This window comes from Phialemonium atrogriseum (genome assembly GCF_030411735.1).
Source record: "Phialemonium atrogriseum strain 8032-3 unplaced genomic scaffold QBC33scaffold_28, whole genome shotgun sequence".
Lineage (NCBI taxonomy): Eukaryota > Fungi > Ascomycota > Sordariomycetes > Cephalothecales > Cephalothecaceae > Phialemonium > Phialemonium atrogriseum.
Window position 1 is genome coordinate 20,230 of NW_026848165.1, and position 12,154 is coordinate 32,383.

Sequence of the window (12,154 nt, forward strand, 5' to 3'; positions counted from 1 at the left end):
GTAAGTAAGGTAGAAAAACGCCAGCAGCGTGATTAATTGAATTGAAGGCGTAAGGAAGGAATAGAATGCGGTAAATCAAGTATTATTGCATAGAAAGCTTGGAAATAACTAAGGTGTAAAGAGTGCCGCTTGTAAATCCGTGTAAGTCTGCGTAATTGATCCTAATCTTACAATTTGAGGCCCTGATCGCGCTCTTATATAGAAGCGCAGAAAATCCAGTCTGAAGCTGACTCATCCTAGCCTGAAGCAGCCTGTGCCTTTTCCATTCACCACGTCACTAGTCACATGCGCTAGAGGTAAGGCGTAACACAATTCTATCTGCCTGCTAGCTAATTACATAGTTGCTGCTGCTAGAGCCTACGCCTTAGCAGCAGTATACTACATTGAGAGGTAAGTAGGTAGGCGGTTTTTATATCTCTCCTCCTCCTCATTATCAGCCGCGTTTGCGCTGATTACTTTAAGCCACTTCATGCCAACCTTAGCCACGATGCTTTTCCAAGCCTTGCGCGTAGAGTGCCTAAGATTATATTAGCCTAAGCCTTTAAGGCGTAACAAGTAAAACGCAAAATTTAGATTCCCTAGCTTTTAAGATAATAGATTTACATTCTTTCCTAACTTTTAGACTTCTACTAACCTAACCCTTCCCTTCGTTGTAATAAGTTCTCCTGCACTTTGTCTCTCCATAGCCACTGAGATGCCAGTTTCCTTCTTCTCCACGCCCCTGCTTCATATCCTCGAGGATATAAACGACTATGTTAACATCCTATTTCTGCTCTGGGAAGCGTAGCACCACTTTCGTTTCTAGGTAGTCGTTGAAGCGTCGGTAACCTCGCGGCGCCTCCTCAATGTCGATCTCCAGTGACACGATGAACCCCGGGCGCGCACGCCCAGACTTGACCAGCTCGATGAGCTTCGGCGCCAGCTGCTTGGCGTCCACAGCGCCCGCCTGCAAAGACAAGTTCTTCGACCAGAACTGGCTGATGGGGAACGGGATCTCGGAATGAACACGGGACGCATTGGGCACCCCGGCGCTCGTCGGCTGCTTGAAGTACACGCCGATAACTCCGATGCCGCCCATGACTGAGACCATCTTGACGGCTTCCTGAATAACGAAACCCTCCTGGTACTTACGCTCAGTGTTTACAGCCTCCTCGCCAATGCAGTCGCACGCGCGGGTAACACCGCCAGGCTCGAGCCGGATAATCTGGGCAGCTGGGCCACCGTCCTGCGTCAGGTTGATAGGAATGGCGCCGATGGACTTGGCGACGGCTAGGCGCGCGGCGACGTGGTCGATGGAATAGACGCGGGCGGCGCCGCGTAGCAGCGCCGAGTACGCGCACAGCAGGCCCACAGGCCCCGCGCCGAAGATGGCTACTGTGTCGCCGGCCTGGAAGCCGGCGAAGTCGAGCGCCGTCCAAGACGTCGCCCAGATGTCCGAGATGAAGAGGTACTCCTTGTCTGGAATGCCGGGCGGGATGACCTCGACGCTTTCGTCGCCGAACGGGACGCGGACATATTCGGCTTACACGCGAGAGGTTAGCTGGGATGGGATCCGGACACAAAAAAAAAGTAGGAGGTAACCCTGAGAAGTGACTCACCCTGGCAGCCGCCGAGGTTTCCAAAGTCGGGTCCGAAGCCGAACGTGGTGATGTTCTCATTCAACGACGGGTTGGTCGGGAACACGCCCGAGGCGGGCAGGTCCGGGATGATGACGCGGTCGCCGACTTTGACGGCTTTGACGTCGGCGCCGATGGCGGTGACGTAGCCCATGGCCTCGTGACCAAGCGGGTACGGAACCTTGGCGCTGCCAAAGACGCCGTGGTACGTGTGCAGGTCGGTGCCGCAGATGGCGGCGCTAGACACGCGCACTACCACGTCGGTGGCGTCAACGATCTTGGCCTTGGGCGTGTCATGCACGGCCACCTCATACGGCTTGCCCTCCCAGAAGACGGCCTTCATGGTCTCTCTCGGCTCTCCGTTGGAGGTGGGGGGCACGTCGCGGTTAGCCATGGCTGGAAGCGGGAGATGATAATAGTGATGTCTTGTGTGCTGCTGTGAAGATCCGGAGCAGGAGTTGAAAGCTACGTGGCCGACATTGATAATCAAAACACTTTCAATCCTAGACTGCGGTCCTTCGGACAGTTTTTATACATCGAAGTGCATTATCCAGACGCTCTGTTGATGGGTGACCGAGCGGTCAGATTAACTGTTTGGTGACAACCTAATTACTACATGATATGCCATCTCCACCTCCAACCTAGTCTAGATAACCACGTGAACATCAGTTATTCGCCACAATAATGGGCACCGTCAGACCATTCGGCCCGAGGAGCATCTCACGGGATAAGATTGACTCAGCTGACGAGCTAGGTTGGGGAATGATATGCAGCGTTTTACTCACTGAGCAGAATAAGAATTAGCATTTCATGACTGCGCTGACGTGGGCTTATGTCAGGGAACTACTACCCGAAGTTTCTGCGTAGAGTTTAACATGTCGTAAATAATAGGCAGTAACTAATATTTCCAGGCACGACGTTTTGGACGATCCAATGAGAAGATTGTGTCTCTGGCGCTATGCCCTGTGGAGCCTGTCTCTGGAGGCAGTGTTTTAGAGTTGGCAAGGTAGATCTAGACGAGGCAAGTTAGATCTAGAAGGGGCAAGGTAGATCTAGACGGGGCAAGGTAGATCTAGACGGGGCAAGGTAGATCTAGACGGGGCAAGGTAGATCTAGACGGGGCAATACAGCTACATATGACGTGGTAGAGGAGTGGATAAAAGTAATATCTAATTAAGGAAGGTTCCCGCGCGCGCGCGGTGAGCTAGAATCACGTCACATTCTTGAAAAGAGTTCCGTGACACGTGGCGGCTGTGTCAGAATGAGATGGATGCTTTAGGCGAAACATCTATCCATGTCACATCCAGCAGTCCAGCATTTACAGTCGCGATTGAGTCTAGTGGGGGGGAGATAGAGTTCGATACAACCCCGACGTAAGCTCACCGGCTATGTAAGAGACATGTATAGAAGCTAGCTGTTTGGGGCAGGCTTGAGTTAGATGCTGACATCAATAGCAACCAATGCACTCATTACCTCCCAAACAAAATGATCGGCGAGCACCCTAATGCAGACATTCGTTGTCATAGAGCGGGCCTGATAAGCTTGGTGCAGTTCTGGTTCCGCCACACTTAGAGCAGTGATTAACTTCGTGCGACCCCAGTAGTCCTGCATCTAGAGTTTGTAACGTAGCTTTGAGGATTGGGGATAGTCTTACTCTTAGTAAAAGACAAACCAATCACACGACTAGTAAGTCCAAGAAGCTGAAAACCCCGTATAGAGAGCGAATGACACTTCCCGCAGAGAGGCGCCCTTAATTTTACAAGAACAATAACGGAAGAAATCAAGGTTAGTTAGACTCGTACTACGAAAACTAACTCGCACCATACAACCCACGCGTATCGAAAGTGGATATTTTGGTTATCCAACAAGTACACGAAGTCCGCATCCTCATGCGTGGCCGGCCGCCCTCCCTTGAGTCTATCCCGCCGCCTATTTTTGTACGCGCAGTAAGCCATATACAAGCATGTAGTGACTATCCCCAGGTGGCGACTGCCCCAAATCGCGCTGGTTTCAAGCGGGGACAGTGGAGCCTGATGGGCCTCGAAGAATTGCAGCCCGATGGTGTTGGCAACGCAGTTGGACACGAAGCATATACCATTCAGCACCACCTTCTTGGTGTATCCGGAAGTGTTGATGGTGACGAATCCTAGAGACACAATGTACAGTTCAAGATAGAAAAAACTGACGTAAAGCGTCCCGGGACGGGAGTGCAGAGCGTCTAAGGGTAGCTTGTACAGGAAGATCATCCCCACCAGACCACCGATGATCATTCAAGGCCACGCACTTGGAAGATGGTGCCGTACCGGGTACTCACGAGGAAGACCATGCCGTTGCACATAAACCCCGCCACGGTCTCCGTAACACCCGTAAGTATTTTGAGGAGGGCGGCGGGCGGGGCGGAATAGCCGAGGCCGTTGACAATGAGAGTGGTGAAGTTGGTCAGGCCGCCATTGGGGATAGCGACGAAGATGTTGAAGAAGACAGCAACCACGTCTTCGGGTCTGTGAAGGCTTCTCTAACTTGCTCGCTCTTCTACTGCTTGTTCTCAATGCCTGTCTGGTTGGCGCTGATGCGGGCGACGACGGCGACCTTCTCGCGCTCGGAAAGGAATTTGGCCTTCATGGGGCTGTCGGGGAGGATCAGGGCGCTTAGAACAGCCCAGAAGATCGTGATACCGCCGAGGATCAAGAAGAAAGGGCTCCAGAGTTTGAAACAAACATCGCTCAGGTGACCGACGCGACGAGTCAGTTAGACGTGAACAGCAATAGTTAAAGGACACGACACATAATGAAAGCCAGGAACACACCCGTATCTGATGGAGCCCGTGATAAGCAGTGTAATAATATGGTAGGCGAAGGGCCATCTCCCGTCTCGGGTACCACATGCTAATGATGGGAGGCCCCCTGGGATAATGGGAGCTCCCAGCATTCCAAGGACGATGCGGAGATCTAGGAGTGATTGGAAGCTACTCAATAAGCCCGTTACAAGCAATAGGATTTTCCATAGGAGTTGGCACCCGACGATGACCTTGGGATACCTCTGCATGGTCCATGCCGCGTGGAGAGAGACAACTAGGTAGCGGAAGTAAAAGGCGCTGCCTATTAAGAATACCGGTTGCCTACCTTACGATGGCAATCAATTTCCAGGCCGTACCTAAACACATTCGAGAATGTTGGTTGTGTCCGCAAAATCTATGGCTAGGGCGTTCTCACCACACTCCGGTAGATGTGGACGTCTCGTCGTCACTGGCAAGGATGACGTTGGAAAACAGGATCGGCATGACCCGTCGGTCAAATCTCCATCGAACGCCAACATCTTCCTCGGCGTCGGAGGCTGCTCCCACGCCGCATCGGCGTACACGGCACCGACGTCCAGATTCTCCAACCAGACACCTTCACAGCCCCCGGAGTTTCATCTGCCAGTGAAGGGGCCGACATATGCGGATAGATTTCCGCATTCTTCTCCGCCCTCGTGGGTAACTTTAAGGTGGTAGCCATGGTCCTTGTAGCGGCCATCTCTTGTCCCTCGCTAGTGGCTGGGGAGAGGTCCTAACTGAGAACCTAACCTGGACAGCATTAAGAGTTGAGGTTGAGACAGGAAAAGAAGAGGTGGAGATCAAGGAGAGGCGGAGCAAGACATGTCAACATTGTTCAACGTTCAACCAAGTCCAGAGGATAGACCATGTTTAAATTCGGTATCCATCAGCTTTGTTCTCCACTAGTCTTATCTCCAACTTCCCGGCAACCAAATCATGAGGATATAGTGAGAGGGTGATAAACATTCCCGGTAATCGGTCATACATCTTCTCCGATTTGCCAAGAGTGCCAACGAACAGCACTAGCTGCTAGTACCTTTGATGTTCGACCACGCCGTCAAGGCCCAGTGCAACTCCGACCAACAGTATACAACTTACGAATCTACGCTCCCTCCCAGCGCCTCGCTTACTCAGTGCCGCGCAGCTGCCCTCGAAGTCCTCGGCACATCTGTGTTCCTTGACTAGGAGTTGCCTGGCAGCATTAGGGTTAGGGCCAGTACATGTACCAATGGAGCACCTCAGCCGTGATCGAGCGCTAGCTCCCCGCCGCGCCCTTCGGTGACCTATTATGGCTGCGGATAGACTACCCGGACGAGGCCTTAATTGCAGAAACGCACGCCGTGGTCACCAAGCGCTACCTCTTTCTTGGGCCTGTATTTGTGCACAACCGCCGCATACAATGCAATCTCCCTTGGATTTCGCGAGTTTCTCCACAATCAATACAGCGACACGATCCGTGTCACTGGTAGTTGACATAACAATAGGAGAGACCATGTACATGTATACTTCCGAGCACCCTCTTTGAGAAAGCACGAGAGTAATAGTTATCGGCCCTCTCCCCAGCCGACGACACATTCCTCCCAACCGTGTCCCGTGTTGTCAATTCGAGAATATGTTGGGCTGTAGTCTTAAATCGCAAGCGTTATTACGGCGGCGTCAGCAAGCAGCTACGTAGTGACAGACGGAATGCGCATCTTCCCAAGCAGCATGGCCACTCCCCAAGGCTCTCGACTAGCATCCTCGAAAGATTGAAGACTGGCTTAAAGGGTAGGGTTTTGTCAGGAAATGCCGCCCCTTCTATAGTTAATTCTTTCTATAGACTTCAACTCCTATATCAAAGGTACCGCTACAGGCCGTTCTTGACCACGTTGGTGATATCGTCCACACCATCGCCATTCTTCAACTCCCGGATCTCCTGACCCCTGTCGCTCCCCTTCGCCTTGTTGCCCCTGTACTGCTTGGGCCAGATACCCTGCTTACCGGGCGACAGGACGCCGTTGGGATCGAGCGCGTCCTTGATGCGGTTGTTCATCCTCATGAGAGCCGGCACGCCGTTGGCGCCCTCGTCGGCGGCGCCAAAGTTGTACTGGTCGGCCACCAGGTCCATGTGGTCGATGTGCGCCCTGTACTCGCCGTAGCCGAAGTCCTTCGCGCGGAGCACGAGCTTGACGAACAGTTCGTTGGCCGCCGTCTTGTCATCCTGGTCTGTGCGGTCGAAGTAGATCATGATCAGGTGCGCGAGGTGGCGCTGGTAGAGATGAAGGCCGGCCATGAAGTCGAACCCGTACTTGGCGCAGATCTTCTTGGCCTCGTAGTACCAATCCAGAGCCGCCTGGCCCTCGGCAGGGAGGACGGGGGAGAAGGAGATGTGGCCGCCGTCCAGGCCGCGGTACTGGATCGAGACGATGGGACCCATAGAGGGCTCACCCGTTTGCAGCCAGGCGTCTTGGTAGGGTACCGCCGAGGCGGGGAGGTACTTCTGACCCTTAGAGGGGTCGGGGTAGTACGCGTTACCCCGGAGCCGGGCGCCGGGAATGGCATTGAAGGCCTCCTGGCAGCGCTTGAAGTTGACCTCGATGATCTCATTGGGCCCGTAGAGGCCGAAGTTGGCATCCCACCATGACAAGTCCATCTCCTTAGCGAGCTCCTCCAGGCGCCAGTCGGGGATGGCGCCCTTGCCGTCGTACCACTTCTTGCGGGTGCCCCGCTTGCCAAGCTCGCGCAAGATGTTGCCAATGACAGGGTGGTTCTGGATGACGTCGTGCTTGAGGAGGTCCTGGAAGATGTCCACCATCTGCACTAGATCCGTCTCCTTCTGGACGCGGATGTGGCACGACATAAAGCCGAGCGGGGCCGGAGAGGACCACAGCGTGAGCTTGGTGATGATGCCAAAGTTTGACTGGGAGAACAGGCTCTCGTACGTTGGGCCGTAGCCGCCGCGGAACAGGGGCCACATCTTCTCGCTGAGCGCACCCATGCCTGTTCGGACCAATGTGCCGTCGGCGAGGACGGCTTCTAGACCGCAGATCTGGTTGTTGTGGTCGCCGTGGGGAGTGTAGCCCCAACCGCGGTCCAGTGTATTGCCGACGACGGAGCCCCATCCCAGAGCTGGTACCGACATCCACACGTTCTTCTTCTGCTTTTGGATCTCCTCGTAGAGCTTGAAGAAGGACACTCCGGGTTCGACTGTGTAGTAAGAGAAGTGGTCGTTAATCTCAATGACCTTGTCCATATTTTGCAGGTCAATGATGACGGATCCCTACCCTCTTGTTAGTATGACAGTCTCAATTTCTGGTGGTTAGAATGGCTGTGCCTCTTACACGTATCCTTCCAGCATTGGTGCCATAACCCAGGTTCTTTCCTCTCGCCACGGTCCATACTGGGATCTTGTACTCGTTGGCAATCTTGAGAATGGCCTGAATGTGCTCGACGGTGGTGGGACAGACAGCGCAAGGGCTACCCCGGACGTCCTGCTCATTGTCTCTAAGGCTGAAGATGTCGAGGTAGTTCAACTTGTGCTCATCGCCTACAATCACACCCTCTTCTCCGAGGACCTCCAGGAACTTGGAGAAGATTACCTTCCATGTGTTAATGTCGATTCCGGGCGGGAGCACCTCTGTCGTTGGTTGCCCCGAGAGAGAATGTGCCCATCGCTTGAGGATGACGTCCACGAGCTCGTTCTCACCCTGTTGATGAGACAGCTTGAACTGTGGGAAAGACAGCTGCTTGGACGCCATCGTTGCCCTATAATTTCTAGGAAGACTGGGAGGACTGCACTGTATGTTATGGGTATAATGACGGAAGGGAATACAGACGGAAAGGATGGTTGTGAAGTGTACTGATGAACTGCTAGAGTAATTGTTGACATGAGAGAAAACAAATATTCTAAATATATACCGTCATCCACGGCTTATCCCTAACCCGCCGTGGGCTATGATGGCGACGGATCAAGTTGGACGGCACCGGTAACCGCTCCCAGCGCCCATCATCCGATCATCCATCTTGACAAGAGTCGAAGCTGACCCCGCGCTGCATCCCCACCATCTGAGAGCGCGAATATGGAGAAGTGTCGGAGACGAACCACATCGTCGGAAGCATAGACACGAAAGGACGACGGGTACTCCACGTGGAGCACTGGTGACGTGGAGCGGATAGCACTGGAGGCGTCGGAAAGATAAGGTACGGTAGCAAAAACGTACAGACGGGTTGAAGTTCCTCTTTTTTTAAGTGAGGGGTAAGTTGAGATGGTGTGGGGTTAAGCTTAAATCTGGCCTGTCACCGGTCAGACATGGGTCAGGCGCGGAGAAAATGCGGAGAAAGGTGAGGACGTACCTTTTGGACAGATTGGAGAGAGGACCTCAACTCAACGCCGGCCTAGCGTTGCAATAGCGCACTCACTAACATCAAAATTTTCAAGGGTTAAAACAACCATCATCGGAGCGATGTTTGCGAGACGAGGCAACCCTGTCTGGCGACGCAGCAATGTCCTGGGCTAATGGCCTTGCCAACTCCTCCACAGCAGGACATGACGGTCACCTCCGAATCTGGGTTCGTCTTTCACCGTGAAGATCGTCTAAACATGACCGTGCGCAGCTGAGGAATGCGTTGAGTTGAGACCATCTGTGGCTCCCTAGTCCCTCCCTGGGGATAAGTTTTAAGTCCGCTAGCCACTCACGATCTCTTCTTTCGTTGATTTGTCATTAGCTCTTGAGTTATTTCCCCACGACGAGCCCTTCAACGTGGTCTAATCCACACCAACTAACACGCGAAGCTGCCATATTGATACTCAAATCACGGTTACCAATTGGTCGGGTCCCCGTCTGCCATCTTTCCCCAGCCGTGGGATACCTGGGGAAGCTGGGGATTGGGGAACACACCAGGTAAGAAGGCGGAGAGCGAATGCCAGGTCAGACACTTATGTCTAGACTATATCCTGTTACGGACTGTACTGGCTTTGGCTCTTCCCCGGATTTGTCAGTCTCTTTCTAACCAATCTTGCGCTGGTTCTAACCTGAACTCCAGACGCCACTCGGATCGATGGTATCCAGTGTTGCTTCCGAGCCTGTCAGCGATCTTATATATAAACACTGAGCTGCTTAGGTATCAACAGCTTAGGGATCCTCATCGTTCGATCCATCATTCGATATCGAAGCAGTGGATTCATTCTTTTGAGGCCATCATTCCGATTCTCCACTGACGGTATATTCCATCCGACCTGTCATTGTCTTCAACACACCTCACGCCACAGCCACACATCTCTTATATACCTACTCTGTGGGCCATGTCGGACGTCGCTCAGCAGGGCACCCTCCCTACGGAGACGGCATCGCTGTCAGATAAGAAGACAGCGGTGCAGACGCAACAGACCTCCGAGACTGCTTCGTCTAACGTTGAGTACGGAAAGCGAGACGATTCTGTCAGGGCTCATTTCCGCTTCCTGTGGGTGACTGTGCTTGTTGGTTGCGCCCTGCTCGAGTATGGTTTCGACAAAGGAATCGTGGGTTCTTTCCAGGCCATGGTGGGATTCCTCGAGATTTTCGGCTACCAGGATCATCGGGTTCCATCAGGATGGGTGAGTCTTAGTCTTGTCTCGTTGAACCTTGTCACTCTATCTTGATTCGGTATCTAATACTTCACTCTTTAGAATATCGCATCAGTCCCCCAGCAGATCATCAGTTCCTTCATGCTCCTCGGCGCCTTCATGTCATGCTTTGCAACCGGCCCCCTGGGCTCAGTGCTTGGAAGGCGGTGGTGCATCGTTCTCGGCGTGGTCTTGTTGATTGTTTCCATCATTATTATGATCGTCACAACCTCTATGGGTCTGCTCTACTTCGCACGGCTGGTCATGGGCGTCGGAAACGGTCTCGTCATGACCTTCACCATGGTCTACATTTCTGAGCTTGCGCCTGCCAAGCTCAGAGGTCTGGCCTATGGCTTCATGACCACGTGGATTACTGCTGGTACTGCCATCGGCCTGGTGAGCTGATCCTCAAGTCTGCAACGACACGTCTCGTTACTTGCTACATCTCGTGACTAACCACCGTACCGCGACAGTTGATCACAAACGCCACCCAGGCCATGCAAGGCCGGGCCTGCTACCAGATCCCTCTCTACGTCCTTTTTGCCATGCCAGCGGTGACTATAATCTCGATGCCCTTCATGCCCGAGTCGCCCCGCTGGCTGCTGCTCCAGGGCAAGGAGGAGCAGGCCTGGAAGTCCCTTACATGGATCCGCAACGGCGCCTACGACGACCTCGCCCTGCGCTCCGAGTTCGAGGAGATGCGTCTCAACGCCCTGCACGATCTCGAGCTCCAATCCAAGTGGTTGGTCCTCGACCTCCTCCGCGGCACCAACCTCCGCCGGACCCTGCTCTGCGTCGGTGTCGGCCTCATCAACGCCGGCATCGGCGCCATGTTCGTCCTCGCCTTCGGCACCTACTTCTTCAAGGTCATCGGAGTCACCAATCCCTTCAAGTGGATCGTCCTGACACAGTGGATGGGCGTCATCGGCCTCTTCTTCGCCTACTACCTCCTCGACCGCGTCGGGCGGCGCACCCTCCTCCTGGTCGGCACCACGGCCTGCGGCCTCTCCATGCTGGTGCTGGGCGTCATGTTCTCCGTCCCCAACCTCAAGGGCACCACTGGCCTCCAGGTGGCCATCATCTTCCTCACCTCCTGGTTTCAATTCTTCTTTAACTTCGGCGTCGTGCCCATCACCTACCTCGTCGCCGGCGAGCTGCCCGCCCAGAACATGCGTGCGTACACGGCCGGCATCAGCACGGGAACCGGCTACGTCGCTGGGTGGCTCACAACCTTCACAGCCCCTTACTTCATCAACCCGGCCAACCTCAACTGGGGCGGCAAGTACGGCTTCATCTGGTTCGGCAGCTCGTTCCTCGTCGTTGCCTTCGTCTGGTTTCTGGTGCCCGAGGTGCAGGGCCGGTCCCTCGAGGAGATCGAGGAAATGTTCGACAAGCGCCTCCCCGCAAAGGACTTCCCCAAGTACGTTTCGGAGAACGCCGAGATTGCCCGTCGCGAGGCCGAGAAAGATCTGTATGGACCTGATGGCGACAAGGCCAGGGTTATGCGCGCTGAGGGCAAGATGTAAATATTGGACATGGATATTTGGATATTGATCACGTTAGGGGGTTTTAGGATGTTTGTGAAGAGCAAGGAATTTTAGTTAGGGGACAAAGTGCTCATTATTTAATTGCACCCTTGAATGCAGACAACGAATTCTTATGCGCATACTTGATATACTACTTGTGATTGCCAGTGATGTCTTTTAACAAGACACGGATTATATCGACATCGAGTGTCAGTGTCAGTCATTATACTTGATGGGTCTAGCCAAACAGATCACAATTCTGGAACTTCTATACCGCAGGCATTGTATGAGCCATGAGCAATTTGGCATCTAGCAATGACTGATGTAACGGATCTGTGAGACCCGAGACTTAATCTCACATTTGCTTATCTTTATGTGTCATGTGAGGAAGTAGCTATACCTACACTTGCAGAACACTTGGCAACAGCAAGCCTTTAACAGGTATGAGTTTAGGGCTGTTATCTGTAACGCACTTCCCTTACTGAAGCAGATATTCAAAAGCGTTTGGCAAGCAACTGTAACACTACCAACCATACATTCGATCTCTGGCAGCGAATCAGACCTACAGATGAGATAGACTCTGAACTTTAAAGGGGAGTACATAGTCTGTAGCAAG

The 12,154-nt window shown here is 53.3% G+C and overlaps 4 protein-coding genes across 4 annotated transcripts; 1 reads left to right on the forward strand and 3 right to left on the reverse strand.

The window, feature by feature from the left end:
* Window positions 1-763: 763 nt before the first annotated feature.
* QBC33DRAFT_458566 (uncharacterized protein) lies at window positions 764-1,959 on the reverse strand (the record flags this gene model as incomplete). Its single annotated transcript, XM_060424891.1, has 2 exons — window positions 764-1,521; window positions 1,599-1,959. 2 exons carry the CDS (start codon window positions 1,957-1,959, stop codon window positions 764-766), a joined length of 1,119 nt encoding a protein of 372 aa, XP_060279984.1.
* A 1,447-nt stretch (window positions 1,960-3,406) lies between these two features.
* On the reverse strand, window positions 3,407-5,053 carry QBC33DRAFT_580740 (uncharacterized protein; the record flags this gene model as incomplete). Its single annotated transcript, XM_060431218.1, has 8 exons — window positions 3,407-3,762; window positions 3,799-3,844; window positions 3,901-4,117; window positions 4,153-4,314; window positions 4,423-4,714; window positions 4,744-4,769; window positions 4,829-4,949; window positions 5,002-5,053. The coding sequence occupies 8 exons, from the start codon at window positions 5,051-5,053 to the stop codon at window positions 3,407-3,409; spliced, it is 1,272 nt and encodes a 423-aa protein (XP_060279985.1).
* Window positions 5,054-6,221: 1,168 nt separating this feature from the next.
* Window positions 6,222-8,630, reverse strand: QBC33DRAFT_498528 (FAD binding domain-containing protein). Its single transcript, XM_060425619.1, has 2 exons — window positions 7,752-8,630; window positions 6,222-7,690 (listed from the first exon to the last, which is right to left on the reverse strand). The coding sequence occupies exons 1-2, from the start codon at window positions 8,166-8,168 to the stop codon at window positions 6,278-6,280; spliced, it is 1,830 nt and encodes a 609-aa protein (XP_060279986.1). The 5' UTR covers window positions 8,169-8,630; the 3' UTR covers window positions 6,222-6,277.
* Window positions 8,631-9,330: 700 nt separating this feature from the next.
* QBC33DRAFT_211763 (sugar porter family MFS transporter) lies at window positions 9,331-11,662 on the forward strand. The gene is made up of 4 exons (XM_060422670.1): window positions 9,331-9,404; window positions 9,454-10,003; window positions 10,076-10,408; window positions 10,486-11,662. Exons 2-4 carry the CDS (start codon window positions 9,713-9,715, stop codon window positions 11,536-11,538), a joined length of 1,677 nt encoding a protein of 558 aa, XP_060279987.1. The 5' UTR covers window positions 9,331-9,404; window positions 9,454-9,712; the 3' UTR covers window positions 11,539-11,662.
* The last annotated feature ends 492 nt before the right edge of the window (window positions 11,663-12,154 follow it).